Raw genomic sequence first — 22,271 nt, 5'->3', positions numbered from 1 at the left:
ATGGTCTCTGATCTCTTGTCAGTTATTCTCCAAACTCATCAGGCATTATAGGAGAAGACTCAGAGCTGTTATCTTGGCAAAAGGAGGTTGCCAAAAAGGATTTAATAAAAGGGTGCCAATATTTGTGGCCAACGTGTTTTGGAGAAAAACATTCATTTCATAATGTGATTCCCCAGCACTTTCAATTCTTTTACTTCAATGAAAGGTTTGATTTTTGCACATTTTTTGAACGAAAGATCAAAAGGATAAGCAATGCAGATTTATTTTTTACAGCCATTTTTGATTAAATTTACCAGGGGTGCCATTAATTCTGACCACAACTGTGCATGCAGAATACCTTCAACCAAGCCAGTGAATAGCGTCATTGAAATACCATGCTTTATTGTTACTAGATAATCTTAATCTGATACAACAAATCTTGTTTTTTTAAGGATTTTTGAGAAAAAAATAGGCTTTGCAGAAGAAGAACATTTAATCAAATAAACAAAACACTGAAGTAAACATATGGGTTGAACAAAAATGGCAATAAGTAGTAAGATGTGCAATACATAATGAACTCTGCAGGATCTTGTATTGTTATCAGTAAGAAAATAGATATCATATTCAGTATCAATATATATATTTGCATGAATAAGGAAAGAGAAACCCACGTCGTTACATTATTTTTCTTTAAATTAGGAAGTCCAGGAATGTCCAAAAGATGATGCCTGTAAAGTTTTTTGTTTGGTCGTTCAGATTTTCTTTGCTTCCGAGAAGCAGCTACATGCGTCTGTACACATAGACGAGGCTTTGACAGCTCGGACAGTGATGCTCCACGTCCTTGCAGGCATTCACACAGAAAGGAATCAAACAACATGGCCAGATCCTGGACAGAAAAAAATAAGTTTAAAAAATTTAATTTTCTTTTCTCCTGGTATACCTTTGTGGTTAGTGGGTCATCATTAATTCAATCAGCAACGAAATAGAGATTTCTTTCTCTCCATTGACAGTCTATGCAACTACTACTCTGACGTTTCAAGAAGTTCATCAAGTAAAACTAATCCATATGGATTGAGCGATTTAGTCCAAAATGTCCTGAAGAGACACAATCACTTTATATTATGAGAATATTGAATTTAGGCTCAGATTTCATTAAAAATATCTTAATTTGTGTTCCGAAGATGAATGAAAGTCTTACGGGTTTGAAACAACATGAGGGTGAGAAATTAATGACACTAGTTTAATTTTTTGGATTAATTAACCCTTTAAACGGGTAATTCATCGCTCGCAAAATTTGCTTTAAATAAAAATTTGGCTGCCTATACAGTAGAAAGACGAAAACGTTTTTGCTGCCTGAATAGAGGAAACTTTTGCCAAATAGGTAGGAAAACTTCAACACCCATAATGCACTGGGCATATAAGCGTCCAAGGCCACTCCCACCAGTCTGCTATGGATACGCCTGACCAGAGTCAAATACCACCTTGCTTTAGTAGGAAATAGTTCTTAGCAAACTTTTAGTTATAATGCTGTCGACTTGTGTTGAATTCAAAGAGTACATGCTTAGCGAGGGTGATTTACTTTCGGTTTCCAATGAAGGATCCAGTGCGTTTTAGGCAGTGGCTAAAGGCTGCAAAGAATCATAAATATGCGCGCACTATGCACTATGCATTCAAAGGCGCATGTCTATAGACAAGACACGTAATATGCATGTGCATGCTGTCACCCTTTTCACAGATGCACGTTTTGAAGTTTACACCCGTTTTTAAAAACTTGCACTTTGAAATCTACTTTAAAGTTCACGTTATCAGGCCACCACGGCCAGAATGTTCATTCGTTCAATCAATCAATCAATCAATCAATCAATCAATCAATCAATCAATCAATCAATCAATCAATCAATCAATCAATCAATCAATCAATCAATCAATCAATCAATCAGCTTTAATAAACTTTTGTCATGCTGTAAAGAAGTACACATATTTTGATGTGTTGACTAACATACAGAACATTTAAAGGACTTGATTAACATTGTAACTCTAGTGTGTTATTTGATATTATATTTAAAGTAAATATATTTGAAATGTACTAATTTTCAAATTCATCATTATAAATGTGTAAATACAAATATATTAAAACACATGATATACAAGTTTCAATATATGTCTGAATCAGATTTTCTGTACATGAGAATTTGATGAATACAGTTCCTTACCCTAAAATGCCAAGAGTTCCACAGATTACCCACGCCATCATTCCGTTGATGTATGTCGTCTGTGTGACGATCTGCTGCTGGCAGAAAGGACATTTCATCTGCCCAGGAGTTTCAGACAGATGTGGGGGCATAATCACCACTGTGGCTACATATGCAGAGGAAAAAGGTAATACTGATGAAAATTTCTAATAATATGATCATAAACCTCCAGAATAGTATCCTGTACAGGTGCATAATGTGCATGCTGTAAACAGTGTTCGAATTGTGTCAAAGCCCCCCCCCCCCCCAAAACGTAATAATATACATATTTTCATTTATTTATTTCATATAATACTATAATTTCATTTACTTAACTTTTAGTGTTTCAGAACATGTTTTTGCAGCTGAGCATTAACTCTGTGAATAACTGATGAAGAAAGACTTTTCTCCACCCAAAATCTATATGCATAATCTATCCATTTATTCGCCAAAAATAGTTTTTGCATGCATATGATACGCACTTTATGGTGTGATACGCACTTTATGGTGTAATACGCACGTACTCCACACCCCTAATCCTACCCAAGGGGTTTGCAGTGCGTATCATTTACATGCAAAAAAAAAATAAAAATTATATATGTTTTTGGCGTATAAATGGCACGATAAATAAAATGTATCTGACGCAAATCTAATTTGAATTACTTTCTAATGGGAGCGGCAGCGCAATTCTTTGATAAAAAAAAAAAAAAAAAAAAAAAAATATATATATATATATATATATATATATATATATATATATATATATTACCTAATAAATTATGTTTCTATAATTTTAGTTTTAATGAAAAACCAGGGGACCCCCCAGGTAATTTTTTTGGGCCTTATGGGGGGTCCCTTGATGCTTATGGGAGATCCCAGCCCCCCCCAGCCCCCCCTCAATTCGAACACTGGCTGTAAATGTCTAGAGTTTGAGCGCATAAGTCTTAGTCTTAAGCTCACGCTGGGCAGGTGCAGACTGGACCATCTGAGTGACGGTAGACATGACGGGTTGTTGGTTGTAAATTACCGTTGGAGCTGAAAAAGAAAACACACAGAACCAGAAATTCCTTCAAACTTGAGATAAGGGAAATATTATCCTGTAAACTTTTAAAAACCTGTCAAACAGAGAGTCTCATAAATCAAGACATCGACACTCACCAACGGAAGGCATACTTGAAGAATGGACTGTTTGAGTTACGGTGGATGAAGACATGGGCTGTTGTGCTGTGAAACAAAACATGAGTTTTATAAGTCAGAACTGCCAAGGCCCAAATTTCCCCAAGTTCAAAACTGCATTTGGAGATTCTTCATTGTTTTTGGGGTCATATCTATGGAAGCTGATTTCCACCACATAAGAAAAAAAGCCAATGTTGGTGAAAATTGGACAAAACTTCTAGGATGAGTTCGAAAAAGTAATTTTTTATTCATCGTTCAAAATGCCGGAAGAATTTTAATGACGGAAAATTACGTCATAGGTTGCAAATTTGCACAGTTGGTTACGCTAGAGGGATTGAGGTAGAGACTCTGAATTTGCTGTGGATAACGTTCAAACTATGGGCTGCCATAAACTTCAAGAGTGGAAGAAGAAGAGCAGTATTGGATACAACAGGTGCTCGGCCCCTAACTACTTGTACATATTTATATCTTAAGGAAAACAACGCAGTTGGACAGAACAATATGTCATGTTTTTATGACTTGTCCCTTAATGTTTAGAAAGTATCGGCAGTGTTTTGGAATGCTGTAGGACTTGATACTTATTGTGACACGCAGAGACGTTCAAGTTTCCCTCTAAACACTGTAAACATCAGCTCTCACCCATGACAGAGGACTGGACCGTTTGGGATACGTTGGTTGACATGACTGACGTCTGTTGGGGCGGTGGATTGTATACAGTGGCCATTGGACCTGCAAAATAGATCATTATTGAAGCACTGTAGTTAGCTACCAATGACCAATAGTCTCTGAACTGAACATCAGTGTAAGGGGGCGCTGACCTGGTTGGGTTTGATAGAAAACCTGCTGTGGCTGGTTAGGAAAGTTGGTCTGGATTTGCGGTCCAGGATATGGAGGGGGGAACTGTCCTTTATCCATAATCAACAATCTGAGAATAAGAAAAACATAAGTGCTTTAATGGTATGTTGTAAAGGTTTTACAAACAACACTGGCAAAGCAACAATAAAAATAACAAATAGACTGACTGCTGCCTTTGTCACAAATCAGGAAGTAATGAAGTGGTTGGATTGTACAGATTCTTGTGGTTGCATCAATCAGTTGTTCTCAGTGATCAATCACACAGCATTTATCGGTGAATGGATCAAAAATACTTTCGAAATCAAACAGGTTTGCATACTTTCTGGGTTCACGAGGTCATGCTATTGAGACGAACAGGAATGCCAACAGTCTGATTTTACCACGTACGTTTGGTTAATGTACCATGTTACAATCAAAGCAGTGATTGGTTGGGCATTCAGATATGTATTTTGCTGCACCTTCGAACAGCAGCACTAACATTTGTTTTTTAGTGGACATTAAGTATCAACTTGATCCGCTAACGCTTCACAATACTTTTTGTCTTCATTTTGAACAATAAATATATTAAATCATTATTATATAGTATAACTTTATTCATTTAAAACCTGAAAAAATATTTTTTACTGTCATGACTTATGTCATGACTCTTTTAAGTGTGACTTACAGTAATTGTCCAGTGTTCATCATTGTCTAACCGTGTTATCATGAAATCTGATTTCCTGAAAGAAGAGCTCCTGATCAGCCAGTTTGACAACATTTTATCTTTCAGGAGTTGACAGATGAGTCAGCGGAATATGTGTTCGGATAAAGTGATAGACTGTAAAACCTACCAGTAATTTGTACTAAATTAAACTGAGTTCACTGCACTCAAATATTAACGAAACTTGTGTGGACACAATGACTGAAACAGAACTCAAACTGAATGAGCTATAGAACATTTCTAGATTCCAGAATGATAATCGAATAATAATTGTATAATCAAGTGATCAATTAAGTAGTGATTGAGCATTAGTGATGAACATCTGCTGTTAACAAACAAAATCACTGCAGGAGGAAAGAGAAACACAAGAACTACAATTGACTTCAGACACAGCCTTAGATGAAATCAACTGAAGAGAAAAGAAGACAGCAGAGGAGGATTAAACAACTCCACAAACAGCATTACAGCTTCACTTGTTACTAACCAGACTGACTTTATTTCTGACAGACGTCTACAGAAGTTCTTAGAATTAACAGAGGTTTAGAAGTTGATGATTTGAGTTTCATTTGATAGAGATCAGCGTTTGCTTTAGTTGGGCTCTTGACCCTTGACTATGGCACATATGTTTTTCTTTGGCTGCTGTAATTGAGTGTTTATAAAACACATTTGTTATGGCACTAAAGGAAAAGTATGATCGGGTGTTAAGGATTGATGATGACAATCATCATTCAGTGACTTGATTCTCTGATCTAATTCAGAATGTCGAATCTCTGATTAACAGGCAAAAATTTATTTGTTTTATTCAAAACTGTGGTTCTACAGCATAAAAGCCAGCAATGTTGTGACCATCTGATAATATGAAGGATTTAAAATCAAGTCTGTGCACAAAAAGTTGATTGAATTACAAACTCACACAGACATCAAGAATCAGCATATGAATCTCCAACAATGGTGACCATTAAAAAAATCGATTAATGCTGCAATGCATGCTGGGTACTAGCATAATACAAAACTTATCTATTTCTCCCAGCATGCATTGTGGCATGAATCATTTTTCAATGGTCACCATTGTTGAGATTCATATGCTGATTCTTGATGTCTTTGTAAGTCAGCATGATACCATAGAGGTTTTATAATCTGATTGTCACAACAATGGACCTTACAGCAGAATCAGTTCTATTATAATTAATAATATAATTAATACAATATCTTGCTCTGGAAAAGATCAGTAAATTAAGTCACTAAATGAAGATTTTCATAATTAAAACAACCATTGACACATGCTCATATTCTCTTTTGGCTTTTGAGTCATAACAAAAATGTTTTATAAACACTCAGTTACAGCAGCCAGAGGAAAAACTGGTATTACAAAGCCAATGGTCAAGAGCCCAACGAAATCAAACACTGATCTCCATAATGGTGACCTTAAACGAAACTCAAATCATCAACTTCTAAACCTCTTTTAATTCTCAATTACAACTTCAGTAGACGCATGCAAAAAGTCAAACTGGTTAGTAATAAGTGAAGCTGGTAATGCTGTTTGTGGAGTTGTTTAAACGTCCTCTGCTGAGATCTTCAGAGATTTAACGTCGTTTTTCTTCGGTTGATTTCATCTAAGGCTGTGTTGCCATAGAAATGCATAATTCCTTGCCCAACCCTGCATTCCAGTTCACCGATGTACACTATGCTATTTGTAAAGATAAAGTACATACTTTAGAGTATGTAGCAGAAGAGTAGGCAAGCAGGATATACTACTTCGTCATCAATGTATGTCTAGGACCGCTGTCACTTAGTTACATGCATCTGGCAGCTGACACCGTCCCGCTACAGGATGCTTGGCTCTCTTTTTTTATTGAGCAAATTTTTTTCCTATCACATATTTGAGTAATCATCACATATTAGGTATCATTCATAATGAAATCGGACATTGCTTTACCATGGTAACAGGGATTAAAAAAAAAGCTCCTCCTAGTGGGTGGAGTCACTTTTTACATAGTCTCGCGTTGCCAGACCTTCAGACTGACGGCTGAAGGTCTGGAATTCATGGCAGCTTTCTTTGGCCAAGGCCCGCCCATAAGGCCGTTTGACCGACATGTCAAACAACCAATTACAGTTTGTTTCGTTCAGCGTCACGTTTCGGGGCGTTGAAATGTCCCCACAACAACAGACCGGCGTGCAACATCCAACGTTCCGTGGGCGTGACGTCTGAGGCTGAGACTACTTTTTACATAACAAAATTTATTTAGTCAAATTGTTTTCTAATCTCAACAAAACACATATTGTCAGAAAGGCCTGAGACTTACATATTTGGCGACTGTTTTGTAATAGAAGTGATATTGTGACAGAAATGTATTAATTTGTTACAGGAGAACGCATTTAAAAAAAATGGAATGGAATGGAGGTGTCAATTTCAATAGAAGGTGTCTTATCCGGTGACTTTTATTGGCATTACGCCTAAACAAAATCTCATAGGAACTAACATTTTTGTGATATCAACTTCAAATTTGAAACACGACTTGGTCACGACATCTATCGGCTGACTAACCACTTCCGGAGAGATTCTGAAGTTGCATCCAATGGACACTTTACTATCCCATGAGGCTACATGAAGAGGGTTTGTGGATGGCAGTGAAGCGACGCAATGGCAGTGAAGTCACATGATAATGACAACATGTGGATGTAGAACATAGAACATACTTTTCAACAGTCGCGAAGTAAGTTTCAAACCAGACGGGGTCAGTATGCCATATTCAGACAGTATTTTTATTTGTGCTTATACTAATTCAAATCAGATCCTCGTACAACACGCAATGGGTTGTGGAAATTATTATCTGTTATCTGAGTGTGCACAAATCTCCACTTCGAATTTCCACCAAAACTAGTAAACCAACCAGTTACTTTTGGATAATCATTTCACCATACTACTATTTGGGACACAATAATTCCCAATACTATTTAGGATAATATACCAACTGGAACAAAGCACAAGAACATGAACAACTGAACAGATGCTGTGTTTAAACCATGACATGGTTTAAACACAGCATCTGTGTTTAACATTTCAAATCTGAACATTATAAAAGTGAGCAGGTTTTGACAATCGCAAAGGAAACAAGTACTAACATGTATTAAACACTACAACAAACTAATGGACAGGTATACTAAAGTGATCACTTTAGGCCACTTTTGACATTTACCTGATCTGTTAAGAAGTTCAACCTTCTTAATATTAAACTTAAAACACAGGTCAGAATTTGAACATCAGGTTTTATTATTTTATTATATATCCCAGGATTTCATATAACAACCTGTATCTGTATCCAAACATCACAAATTTGCAGTGGAAGCAAATAATCCAAGGTAAAGAATATCTAAAACACCCAAACTTATATTATGACACATACCTGCAGTTGGTGGAGAGGTGTGGAGATTCTGATGCCCGTCCCTATAAAGACACTTGGACAGATAGAGAGACTTTCAGAATATCCACTGACATGGCAGAAATAAGGGGTGGAGCTGAAAACTGATTCTACTGCCTAATCAGAAGTCCTGTACGTTACCTAAACCGCTTCCTGATTGAATGATCAGGTGGGAACATGTTCACAAAACACTTTGATATCCAGTACTAACACCTCCTCCAGTGTCCCGTCTCATCCCGACCATGCTTACACCAGTCAACTTATCTAGTTTTGCTCAATCTCAGACTGTTGACCTCTATATTCTCTTAAATGCTTGACATAAACACTAAAAAGAGGACTGCGTGAATTACGATATTCAGAAAAACAAACATATTTTTGTTGGAAGAGGTTCAGTTACAACCTTTAATGCACAAAATGTTTGTTTTGCATGTATCCTGGTAACAAATGAACACTCTTGTATTTGTACAGTAAGACTGGACAATGAAAGTGGATATACCACTAATGGATGCGAAGACAACAATGTATTTGTCTTTGTGGGTTTGATGTTTTATTCTGCTGTTCTACAGGACCATCTAATAAAAGCCTCCCATTCTATAAAGCACTCTTTAACTGCCTTTCTATCAAAGAGAGATTAATATTTATTTTTTAAGTGAAGTACAATGAGATATTCCTCCAGGCAGTGAGGACCGGTAATGTTGCTACTAGTTAGAAGCTAGTGTGCCATCTAATGTTTAAGCAAGGAAGCACATTAAATATTCAGTCACATTAACCTGTGAAATTTCTGCCTGAATTTGAAAGTGACTTCTGCGCTTTATACATCACTACAGTGTTGACAATGGAAAATGCCCTCGAAATTTCACCTAAAGTTTCTCTAATGTAATAGCATCTCAATGCTTTCAAAATGTGTTTTTTTAAAACATTACAAAATAAACAAACAACACATACTGCTAGAAGTGAACCAAAAATAAGTTCAGCAGCACAGATAAAACCAACAAGAATCAAGAAACTCCACAGCATAATCTATTCATGCCGCACTGCATGCTGGGTACCTTAATAGTAGGCTACATGTGCACTGTAGAAATACAGTAAGATATTGTATAAAGAAATTTCCTAGAGTGCAGTTAGATACATGAGAAGTCCTGCTGTGGAATTACTGTGAAAATCATGCAATTATTAACCTGGAATGTACTGTAATTTCACACAAAACTGTTTAACAGAGCACTAGACACAGGAGTTCAAATGTAAGAAACAAAAATGACACACTAGGACAATCTAGTGGCTGACAAATGAAACAGCAACAAAAGAAACTTTACTACAAACCTCAATCTGTTTTATTGTTTCGTTTGTATTCACCATCATGGTGATCAGTGTTTGTGTTTGGTGCGGGTGGACATTTTTCTGGGATTTGGCAACCCTGCGGTTAAGTTAGTTTTATATTTGGCATTCGCGTAAATGCCCATTATATTTTCAATTTCTATCGCATACTCAAGATAAACTAACCTGTAAATGCATGACTAGGTTTTCTTTGCCCAGCACAAAGTGGAACGTTAAAAAAAAAAAAAAAAAAAAAAAAAATTCATATAAATTTTAAGATCCCTATAAATCTATTAATTTAACCCTTTCTCATTATGATTGTGGAATTTACATTCTATTTGTTTTTAAAATAAATATAGTAGTGTAAATGTAATTCATTAATATAATTCTATTAAACTCAGTGACTGTTTGACCATGAAACCAACTGTAAAACACAGAATATTCTTTATTTAGCACAAGGCTTGTTATGGGTTGTACACCTTTAGTAATTTAATACAGACTCGTTAGTTATATAGTTATTCCTGTTAATCTATTTAACTCAATAACCATTTGACCTAGAGACATGAAACTGTAGGGATGAGCAAATATGGGCAGAACTCTTTACTGCCCTAGTACTTCAGAAATCCTTTTAAAGGTATAAACGTGGCACAATGGCCTTCATCGTCACAGCTAATACCTATCTAGTGCAAGGGATTTCATCAATATGCTGATTGAGGACAGTTGGGACACTCCAGGCACAGACATACTGTCTGCAAATTTAAACATGTAACTTAATAAATAAATTTGCCTGCTTTAAAGGCTTTGAGAATCTTTCCTTTTATCACTGATGATGTTTAAAGCTAAAGTGATTATAACTTTCGTTATCTAAACGTTCAGGTTAAATCCTACGTTTTCCTATCAATTATAAGAAAGACCTTTACAGAATGAGAGGTTAAAGAATAACAACAACTTTAATGGAGATAAATATTTGAATTAAACACGTCATCTTTCAACTGCCTTTTGTTCCGATTATTGGTTCAAAATAGCAGCGTAAGCTTCCAGCCTTACAAAACCAACTGTAAAAAGAAACTATTATTGTTTATATGGCATAAGAAGTCAGAGTTGTTTAGCTAGTTCTGTCAGTCAAATGATGTATACATGGATACATGACTTCAGAGGTTAGTTATTAAGAGAATGCAGCATAAAGGGAACACATATGCATGAATGATAGTCTTTACTGAGCATAGTTGAAATGTCATGATGACAGGAAATTGGGTGGGTAGAGGGGCACAGTAAAATCCTAAGGAGGCACTAAAATTTGGTCTATTTGTACTTGATCTAACTAACAAAAATTACTTTGTCGTTGATTGTAATTTGGGTTGATATAGCCAGATTAAATTACTTTTTTGACTTGCATGAAATCAGTTCATTTAGATGTTACCATACAAAGCACACCACATCAGAAAAAAAACTTTTCTTTATTTCCCAAGATTGTAATAACTGTGTTTACACCACCTAACAATAATAAGGTATACCACCATACGTTAAATATTCTGTGAAATGTGTCTTTTGATTTCAAACCGTATTCAACGCTTCAGATGCTCCATTCCTCTGTTTGATGAAAATCTAATATATTTTAGTATTAAAGGGGCTATATGTAAGAATTATCATGTATTAATCGCCAATTTCATTACCCATATGGGAACGGCTTGTAACAAAACTTAAAAAAACAAGACTTCCCTGACTTAGGGTGTCTATGAAAGCCTGTAGACTCATTTTTATGTGAAGGACTCTTCTGGGAAAATAAAAAAATATGACATTTATACACGCTCTCAAGAGCCTCTCTTCCATAATATGACACATAAAATGCTTCAGAAATTATGCTAAAAAGGATTTACTCATTTATGTAGTTTTTGTTGTGTTTATTTTGTTACTGAGAGGAATGCGCAGCACATATACGTATTCATAGAAACGTCTTTCTCAGCAGCTTTTACGCATTCTCATCCTAGGGCGTCATATACTGACGCTTTTGACATTTCGTCTACAAGGAACGCACATGGCACCCTTTAGCGTCAATATGAGACGCACAGAGCTGTGTTAGGTTATGGGTAGGTAGGTCTGGGGTAGGGTTAGGGTTAGACCACTAGGAGGCGCCTTCTGGCCCATATCTATCTGCATCTCATTTTGACGCTAAAGGGTGCTATGTGCGTTGGATGTAGACAAAATGTCAAAAGCGTCAGTATATGACGCCTTGGGATGAGAACGGGTATATCGCTTCAAGTAAGCTGCTGGTTGCAGTTCACTTAACAGCCACCAGTGTTATGGTGTGAACAGCAAGAGAAAATGTGATCAAGTATGTTGGCTTATTATTATAGTAAAGATATTATCATCTTGTAGCAGTCAGATTTAATCTAGTATCAAAACTCTGATATCAATTTTACATGATAATAACAATCCTGGGATTCTACATCATGAGATCCAGCAGTATTTTAACCAGAATATCTGGAGGCTTCAATATGAAAAAAAAAAAAAAAACTGTGCACAATAAGTGCGAATAAGTGTGAATCTCAATAACGGCGACACGCTTCGGTGCTCAGTGTTTTCTGGGTGCATAATACAAAACTCATCAGTGGCTCCCAGAATGCATTGTGGCATGAAGCATGTCACCATTTGTGTTGTGCTAATTCTTGAGGTTTGAGTGTGTCTAAGCCAGGGTTTCTCAAACTCGGTCCTGGAGGGCCACTGTCCTGCACAGTTTAGCTCCAACCCTGATCAAACACACCTGAGCAATCTAATCAGTGTCTTCAGGATCACTAGAAACTCACAGCTAGGTGTGTTTGATCAGGGTTGGAGCTAAACTGTGCAGGACAGTGGCCCTCCAGGACCGAGTTTGAGAAACCCTGGTCTAAGCAAAGGAGTAGTTCAAAATGTTTGATTATATCGTATTAAAACACCATTGAATCTCATGCTGTAGAAACATTCATTTAATCAGATATATGAAATTAGTAGCACATATGACGGTCTAGATGAGATCAGCTGATCAGAGCACTTCATGATGATTAAATCTTTATCATTAAATTGCTGACATTATCTTATCACAATTTATAACAAACAGTTATAGCAGCCAGAGAAAAACATCAAGAGTAAAACTGCCCAACTAAAGCAAACACTGATCACCACAATGGTGACACCAAACCAAAGTATTATTTTCAGTAAAACATCTAAACCTCTGTTAAACTCAATAAGAACTTTTCTACACATATGACAGAAAAAAAAGTAAATCTGCTTTGTAATCAGTGAAGCTGGTAATGCTGTTTTTGGAGTTGTTTAATGACGTTGGAGTCTGACGTCAAACAAATGTTTAGACATTTCTGGGATGAGCTCACATTGTGACCAAATGGTGAGATCACTGTGAGACAAATTGTTGACTGTAATAGGTAATGTTAATAGTGTGTAATAGTTTGAAAGAGTAACACCGCACTCACGAAAAACAAGGTGCCAGACAAACAAAACTGAAGATCTCAAAAGATAAATAAAACTGTCTGCACACTTGAATCCTTTCAGCAAATTTAATAGCCAAGCTTTCGGTCAGACGACCATCCTCAGGGCATACAAACAATCAATGTAACAATCAACTTAACTGTGTTCAAACACATCAGGACAATTAACAGTGATGACCACACCTGTGGAAGCCAGGTAGGAGAGTTGTAGTCCAATGGTGGGAGTTGTAGTTTTTCTTTAACCTACCCAACATATTGAGTCATCTACATAATTTACACATTTACTCCCCATAGTGAAAATCCCCAATACAAGAAACAAACATAAGTACAAATATACAAAAATACAGAAATACAAGCACATATATACATACATGCTGTATAAGTACATGGAGACTGCAAGGACATCAGTAAAAACCTTCATAAACGGCAGTATTCAAGACTTATAAAAACAGTACAGCTGTGACTATAGCATGACACTCATGTCGAAATCCACATTTAAACCTTTGGGATATAAGGCATCCAAAGTATGAATCCAGTACAGTTCCCTTTGGCATAGCACTTTGTCAATGTTGCCACCTCTAGATAATTTAATCTGCTCAATTCCCTGAAAACGGAGAGAAGAGACTGAGTGAGCACACTCTGTAAAGTGACAGGCCACAGGGTAGTTAGGATCAGCACGTCTGATAGAGCTTTTATGCTCACTTATCCTCTGTTTTAAACTACGTGTGGTCTTTCCCACATGCACTGACCACAACAGGAGCTGAGACCTTTGCCTACTCCATGTCAGATGCAGAGAGAATCCTGTTTCCTACTATCAGCCTTACAGGTATCCATTCTCTCTCAGCAGAAGATATGAAAATGAAACTGACACACTTAAAGAAGAAAGAAATTCGTATGAAACTTCATGGAAGTACACTGAGTGAGTACTGGAGAAGCAAACGCATTCCACAAGGTCTACGTATCCAAAAAGCACCTACAATCGGCAAAGAAAATGAAGATTTTAATAAGAAATGGTGTGAGATACTTAATAAATGCTCCATGGATTTAATGCTTTTAATAATTGAAGAGGTCACAAAACAAAAAGAGGACATTGAAAAAGACATTGTAAAACAAGAAACATTCATGAAAGAAAAGTTGGGTGTTGATTTTGCCCATGTCTGTGACTCAATTAAACAGACACTGAAAGAATTTGAAGACAACATGTTGACCACTAAACTGAGGAAATACAGGAGAGATGCCAACGATTATCAGACTGGAAAGGTGTATAAATGGTTGTTTGGAGAGGAGACCCAACGAGACATGTTAAGAGGACACCGTGTACAACAGTTTGGCTTTACATCGGATAGTGACTTCCCTAGCGACTCCGATTCCTCCCGCAGTGCCCATCGCTTTCAAACACGCCAGTTTCCAAAAAACGACCAATGGAACAAGGGAAGGAAGTCACAGAAAAACGGTCAAAAAAACAAGACAGGAAACCAAGGAAGACGAGGAGAGGACAAAAGAAACGGACTGGAGATGGGGCCAGTGACACGCCAACAGGCCAGAGTCCGGTCGTGAACTTGTCTGATAAGGTACTTACTCCTCAACATCTCTCGGCCCTAAGTAAGGGTTTGAGCTTTGTTCCCACTAGCCATACAAACTCTTTTGAAATTAAGACTGATTTGTTCCTTTTTTTTAGAAGGGTTAAATTGAGACATCTTTTTGGGACTGTGAATGAAAACCAGAGTTTAATTAAACCTAGGTTTAAGCCTAAAAGTACATTTGTACCTCATGTAAACCACCCCTCGATCGATACATTCTGTAGGGTTGTTGAACAAGAGATTTTTGAGAAGCTACAGACTACGCCTTACTCCCATCAGCAAAATTTATGTCAGGATGAAAGAAATGCCATTCAAGAGCTTGCTAAAGATACAGACATTATAATAAAACCAGCAGATAAGGGAGGGGCTATTGTTATCCTTAATACAACTGACTATGTAACTGAGGCATATCGTCAACTGAATGATGAAACATTCTATAGGAAGCTTAAGTGTGACCCTACGGCTGATTTTCAAAAAATAATTAGTGAGCTGATTACTCAAGCCCTAGAACAAAATTGGATAACCAAAGAAGAATTCAGTTATCTCAATAGACAACATCCGGTCATTCCGGCATTCTATATGCTTCCTAAAATACACAAAAGCCTTATTAAACCCAAGGGCAGACCCATAGTTGCGAGTAACGAGTCACTATTAGAGCCATTATCAAACTTTGTGGATTATTTCATCAAACCTTTTGTAAAAAATCTGCCTGCTTATGTACAAGACTCTACAGATGTTATTAATAAAATCTCTGAACTTCGGGATCTCCCTCCTGATACCATTTTAGCTACATTTGATGTAGAAAGTCTCTATACCAATATTTCCCATGAACGAGGTATTACAGCACTAGAATATTATTTGCAGAATCGCCCTGAGGATGTTAATCCTCCTAATACTTTCATCTGTGATCTGGCATCATCAATTCTCAGATTAAATTTCTTTGCCTTCCACCAGGGAGAATATTACCTCCAAGTTAAAGGCACAAGTATGGGGAGTACTTTTGCCCCCAGTTATGCGAACTTGTATGTTGGATTCTTTGAACAACAGTTTATTTTTAACGAGGACAGAAATCCCTTCTACAGTAATATCATCAGATATTTCAGATACTTAGATGATGTCTTGTGTGTTTTTAAAGGGTCCCAAGATGAGCTGAATGAATTCACTACTCACCTCAATAGGATGAGCTCAGATCTAAAATTTACTGTAGAATCTGACTCCAAATGTGTGCATTTCCTAGACATGTGGATCAAACTAGAAGATGGTAGATTGACCACAACCCTCTATCGTAAAGAGACGGATCGCAATTCGTTCCTTTTGGCAAGCAGCTCGCATCCCAGTGCCCTAAAAAACGGCCTGCCTAAGAGTCAATTCTATAGACTTAGACGGATTTGCCATTCAATTGAAGAGTTCAAGGAGAATGCTATAGATATGAAGCAAAGATTTCTAGCCAGGGGGTATCCCATTAAAAGTATTGAAGAGGCATATAATATCGCCCTCTCCACACCACGGCCACACCTTTTGAAAAAGAGTGTTAAAAAGGATAAAAAGTTTTCTGTCTCTTGCATAACTACTTTTACTCCAAGATCCTTTATTATTAAAAACACCATTATGAAATACTGGCACCTAATATCTGATGATTCTTCTCTTCAGGATAAATTTAAGGATCCACCTTTGTTTGTGTCCAGACGGGGCCCTAACCTCCGCAACAGGCTAGTAAAAGCATGCATAAGATCAGCTCCTACCCAAACACTCTTAGCACCTCTTAGGGATGGTAACTATCCCTGTGGCAGTTGTGCCCAATGTAATAATACACACAAGACCTGTAACTTTAAACATCCCAGATCCGGTAAGAGCTACAATGTGAAGGGCATTATTACATGTAAAACTAAGAATGTTATTTACATTTTAAGATGTCCTTGTGACATGGTGTATGTGGGAAAGACCACACGTAGTTTAAAACAGAGGATAAGTGAGCATAAAAGCTCTATCAGACGTGCTGATCCTAACTACCCTGTGGCCTGTCACTTTACAGAGTGTGCTCACTCAGTCTCTTCTCTCCGTTTTCAGGGAATTGAGCAGATTAAATTATCTAGAGGTGGCAACATTGACAAAGTGCTATGCCAAAGGGAACTGTACTGGATTCATACTTTGGATGCCTTATATCCCAAAGGTTTAAATGTGGATTTCGACATGAGTGTCATGCTATAGTCACAGCTGTACTGTTTTTATAAGTCTTGAATACTGCAGTTTATGAAGGTTTTTACTGATGTCCTTGCAGTCTCCATGTACTTATACAGCATGTATGTATATATGTGCTTGTATTTCTGTATTTTTGTATATTTGTACTTATGTTTGTTTCTTGTATTGGGGATTTTCACTATGGGGAGTAAATGTGTAAATTATGTAGATGACTCAATATGTTGGGTAGGTTAAAGAAAAACTACAACTCCCACCATTGGACTACAACTCTCCTACCTGGCTTCCACAGGTGTGGTAATCACTGTTAATTGTCCTGATGTGTTTGAACACAGTTAAGTTGATTGTTACATTGATTGTTTGTATGCCCTGAGGATGGTCGTCTGACCGAAAGCTTGGCTATTAAATTTGCTGAAAGGATTCAAGTGTGCAGACAATAGTGTGTAATAGTAAAATGGTGTGTAAATGTTTTTAACCAGTTGCTTGTTTTATGTTTATATGTTTTTTGTTTTTTTTGTATTTCGTAACTTTGATATATAACTGTATATGCAAACTCAACTGTCTATCTTGGCCAGGACTCTCCTGTAAAAGAGATTTTAATCTCAGTGAGTCTTCTGTCCCGGTTAAATAAAGGTTCATGATAGAACGTCATTTAAAGGTTGTTATGATGTTCCTGAAACATTCTGTCAGTCATTCGAACACCTGATGTTAACAAGCTGAATCACTGAAGAAAAGAGAAACAACAAGAACAGGAACTACAACTGACTTCAGTCACAATCAGCTGAAGAAAAAAGAAGACATTAAATCTCTCAAGATCTGATCAAACAATTCCACAAACAGCATTACCAGCTTCAATTACAAACCAGATTGGCAGATCAAAAGCCAAAAATGACATTTCTGTCATTAATTACTCACTCGCTCTCATGTCGTTCCAAGCCCGTAAGACCTTCGTCCATCTTCGGAACACAAATTAAGATATTTTTGATGAAATCCGAGAGGTTTCTGATCCGGTTTTCATCTCTTCCATGTCACTCTGCTATGCTGATCCTTTCGTTAACACAGTACAGCATTTCCTGGTTCTACGTCAGAACATATTAAAAAAAATTAATAACAAAACATACTTCTGAGCAGTGATTAGACTTCAGATATGATCAGTGAATCAGACCACTTTCTAATGATGTCACCATTAATTAAAAGTCAACATCTGGATTCTTCCGACAGAGTAAATGTGTTTTCTGAACAAACTAATACTGCAGCCAGAGAAAAGTTAGTGACCCTTAATATTTAAAGGACTTTTGAAGAATGTTGTTCAAAGGATGTTTTCTGCCAAGATTATGAGGTCAACTACACCACCATCACAGAGCTTCAGTACGTGGACGATAATGTCATCGCAGTGCACTCAGCAGAAGATCTCCAGGACATCCTATATGCCTTTGCCAAGACATCATTAGAAACTGACCTGATTTATATTTGAATATTTTTTGATTGTCACCATTGTTAAGGTTTTTATGATGTCAGCGTGTGTCTCAGCTATTACACAAGAGGTTGTGACACTAAAATGTAACATCAAGAAGACCCAAGTTCTATCAATCTCCACAAAAACCAGCCAGCTACCCAGCCAACCATAAAAGTGGACAACACCTCTTGAAAACATGGACCACTTCCCCTACCTCGGCAGTTTTCTCACCTCAAAAGCTGACATAGACTTTGAGGTTAAACCATCGTCTGAGTTGTGCCAGTGGAACCTACGCCAGACTCAGGAAAAAAAGTCTTCGAAGTCTGAGACCTAATAGCCAGCAGGACTATTGTCCTCTCCAGCCTGCTCATGGACCACCTACCTGAAAGCCATGGAACAATACCATCAAAGATCCCCATGAAAGATTCTGAGGAACAGCTGGGAGAGCAGAAATCATCAGCATCTTGGAGGAAGCCAACATGACCAGCATCACCACTGCAATAATACAGCACCAACTTCGATAGATAGGCCATACTATCCGCTTGTCCAAAACATGTCTCCCCAAACAGAACCTGTACTCCCAGCTGAAGGAAGGTAGTCGAGCATCTGGTGAGCAAAAAAAAAAACGTTTCAAGGACAATATCAAGAATTTCCATACCACATCGAACAACTGGGAACACATTGCACTCGACAGGAGCTCCTGAAAGGAATCAGTGAAGGAAGTTGCAGCACGTCATGAAATAGAAATCTGTACAGGTGGAGCTGGGGAAGGTGGAGGGTTTCTGAAAGCACTCTGCACCGCTAAGGCAAATGCTACCCATGTATTTGAAGGTTGAGCATGCGAGCTCATTGGCTACTGATACAGCAGGAACCAATCAGCTGTGCCCTATTGAAAATGACGTGATTAAGAGCAGGTTGAGTTAGGACCTATTAGCTGTATTTGTCCTTCTAATGTTTAAAGGATGTTCCATAAATGTTGTTCTACGTACATTTTCTCCCAACATTATAAGGAAAATTATTTAAAAAACCTTCTACAAACAATGTATAAAAAACATTTTTGTTCTAACATTTTGAGAACATTATTAAAGACCACATAACATTGAACACTCTATTAACATTACAGGAAGTACTGTTCATCATTTTTAAGCATTGAGCAAGGTAAAAGTATAAAAAATAAAACATATCTCTAGACCTGAGTCTCGTGTTTTTTAAAATTGCAAAAGGTGTTCTGAATGAACAACCCCTACTCTGTTTTTCCGTGATACATCATCTCTCCTGTCAACAAAATATTCCCAAACCACAGAATATGTTTTTTTGGTCCTTATCCTGCCCTGAATTCACATTCCCTGTTTCTGTGCTTTCTTCCATGTCTCAAGCAACAGTAAAATTGCTTTGTTCTAACTCTATGATTGAGCCAAGCTGCATTCAGATTTCACTCTGAGGTGGCCGGCAGAAAAATCCTGCTTTCTGTGATTTAGAAATCAGGCAGGCTCACATCGTGATTTTATTACGATTTCGATTAATTGCACAGTCCTATATCGTATTATATAGATTTGATCTGAAATAGCATGCTATATTATCAGATAAAATAATAATAAAATCTTGTAATTTTGTGTAACTGAAAAAAAAAAAAAAAGAAGCTGGCATGAACAGACATGGAAATAAGCTTGTGTTGTGCAAAAATGGCAGCAAGAAGTAAAAATGTATATTTTGCTTATTACATTGAATTGCAAGAATAATACAGTAAATCATAGTCTATATCAAGATGTTGCCATTTGCATGGTGTTGTTTTTCTTTGAATCAGAAAGTCCAGTAATGTCCAGCAATGATTCTGCCATTTCAAACACTCCAAAGTTTTTCTTTCGGTTTTCCAGATTTTCTCCGCTTCAGAACAAGCTACATGCGTTTGTGCTGTTATGGAAAATTTTGATTTTCATTGATTTGCAGTAAAACATTGAAATGACCTTCTATACTTGGTCTACGTGGTAAAACTGACGTGTATGTGTTTCTCTTAATGCTGGGTAACAGGTGGGACGTCAGGAGGCGGCAGAATGAGAAGGGACCTCTGACTTCTAGGGTCAGAGGTCGCCCAATTTAGAATTTGTGAGTTTGTAAGAACAAACTTAGCAGTATCAGAAAACTAGCAGGGAAGCCTCTCCTTGTTTAGATAAGGGCCTGTAAGCAGGAGACCTTGAAAGCAGTATAAAGACTCCTCTGCCCTCCCTCTCGTCGTCGCACTTGTTTCACAGACTTCTGTGTGGCAACTGGGCCTTCTTGCAAGAATAAAATAATTTTTAATGATCATTTGAATTTCAGAGTGTCTCTTACGCAGTTGATGATTGTTTAATGAATTTTTGCCACAACAGTGCACATGGAGGAGGCTTTTGCAGCTTGGGCAGACATGCTCTACATCCTTGCAGGAATCCACAAAGAGCGGAATCAAACAACACGGCCAGACCCTGGATTGAAAAAAAAGTGTGGTTTCTTTTCTCATATCAATGTGATCAATTTGAAATCTGATGAATGCGGTTCCTTACCCTAAAAAGCCAAGACTGATACAGATGAGCCACACCTTCATGCCATTGATAAATTTCATCTCCGTGACGACCTTCTTGTGGCAGTGAGGACATTTCAACTGCACAGGGACATCAGTCATCCGTGGTGTAATAACTACTTCTACAAATGCATATAAAGCGATCATACTGATGAAAATTAATAATATTATGATCATAAACTTCTAACATACTATTCCATACAAATGCCTATTGTACTTGCTGAAAGCTTCTAGTATTTGAATGCAGAGCCTGGGTAATCTAGGGCTTTAGTGCTCACCCGGGGCAGACACAGTAGGCTGGACTGTGATGGGCGGTCTCTTGTGTGTCCACTGAAGCTGGAAAACAGAAAACGTACTTGGTTATTAACATAACCTCGGTTCCCTGTGTCTTCGCTATAGGCGCTTTGGGAAAACTCCTTTTTTTTCGAATGCTGAATCCTTATTTAATCACACAGTGAAACTGTACAAGCCAATGGCTGAGCAGCGGACCTGCACAAACCTTCATAAGCAGGCATTTTGTCGTAGGATCTCAGACTAATTCGACTGAACCAACTAATGCTGAGTCGTGCATCATGATAGCATGGCCAGCTACGCAATACTTGTTAGCGTGTTGCGCTATAATTGCAGAACGACAATCGTTCTATGGCCCTGGCCTAAGACTCTTGAGGAAAAGGGTCCTGAAGGCAGCAAGGTTACCCACAAAGCAAAATTATTTTCAAAAGACGTCTTTCAATGTCTTTGTCAAAAAGTCGGACGTTGAAAAGATGTCCAATGGGGGGCCAGAATGAACGTTTTTATGACGTCTTTTTTTGACATGTTCTGTTCATGGAGCTTCCGTGCAAGGTTAAAAACTAGTTCAAATGTGGTCATTTTGGACATATTTTCAAAGTCATTTAAAGTCTCATTTAGACAATTTATACTAGTTCTGCACCAAATAAACACTCTCAGGATGCATTAAATTAGACAGTCTGTGTTTTTCCAAAAATCATGAAAATAAAATAAACCACGCACCCCTTTAGACAACTTAGCATCTATTTGAAGTCACCACTGTAGTGGGCAGTGTTTGCTTTAGTTGGTCCCTGTACTTCTTGTGTTATCTTTTCTTTGGCTGCTGTAGCTGTGTGTTTGTAAGACACAATCAGGTGTTATCAGCTCCTTGTTGCTTTGATTTTCACCGTTGTTGTGATTTATATGCAAAATCTTGATGTCTGTGTATGACTACATGGTACACTTGCTCAAAACTTTCAGATAAGTGCAGTATTGGCACTAATAGCTTTAAAATGATCAGTTTCACGAGGTTGGCAACTATAAATTCCAAATATAAACACAAAA

At 37.4% G+C, this 22,271-nt stretch overlaps 1 protein-coding gene across 2 annotated transcripts; it reads right to left on the bottom strand.

The window, feature by feature from the left end:
• Positions 1-357: 357 nt before the first annotated feature.
• Positions 358-22,079, bottom strand: LOC308688861 (lipopolysaccharide-induced tumor necrosis factor-alpha factor homolog). Of its 2 annotated transcripts, XM_081362300.1 has the most exons (12): positions 21,218-21,500; positions 20,923-21,061; positions 20,714-20,844; positions 18,768-18,991; positions 17,845-18,008; positions 8,346-8,397; positions 4,205-4,311; positions 4,026-4,115; positions 3,369-3,434; positions 3,171-3,245; positions 2,193-2,337; positions 367-865 (listed from the first exon to the last, which is right to left on the bottom strand). In XM_081362300.1, exons 7-12 carry the CDS (start codon positions 4,299-4,301, stop codon positions 760-762), a joined length of 579 nt encoding a protein of 192 aa, XP_081218426.1. In that variant the 5' UTR covers positions 4,302-4,311; positions 8,346-8,397; positions 17,845-18,008; positions 18,768-18,991; positions 20,714-20,844; positions 20,923-21,061; positions 21,218-21,500; the 3' UTR covers positions 367-759. The 2 variants fall into 2 exon arrangements, with proteins under 2 accessions (XP_081218425.1, XP_081218426.1); XM_081362299.1 differs by lacking the exon at positions 20,714-20,844 and having other exon boundaries at positions 358-865; positions 17,845-18,991; positions 21,218-22,079.
• Positions 22,080-22,271: the final 192 nt, after the last annotated feature.

The sequence above is a fragment of the Scardinius erythrophthalmus genome (assembly GCF_964197995.2).
Source record: "Scardinius erythrophthalmus genome assembly, chromosome: 3".
Classification (NCBI taxonomy): domain Eukaryota; kingdom Metazoa; phylum Chordata; class Actinopteri; order Cypriniformes; family Leuciscidae; genus Scardinius; species Scardinius erythrophthalmus.
Note: the sequence above shows the minus strand (reverse complement) of the source record. Positions and strands in the feature narration are given on the sequence as shown.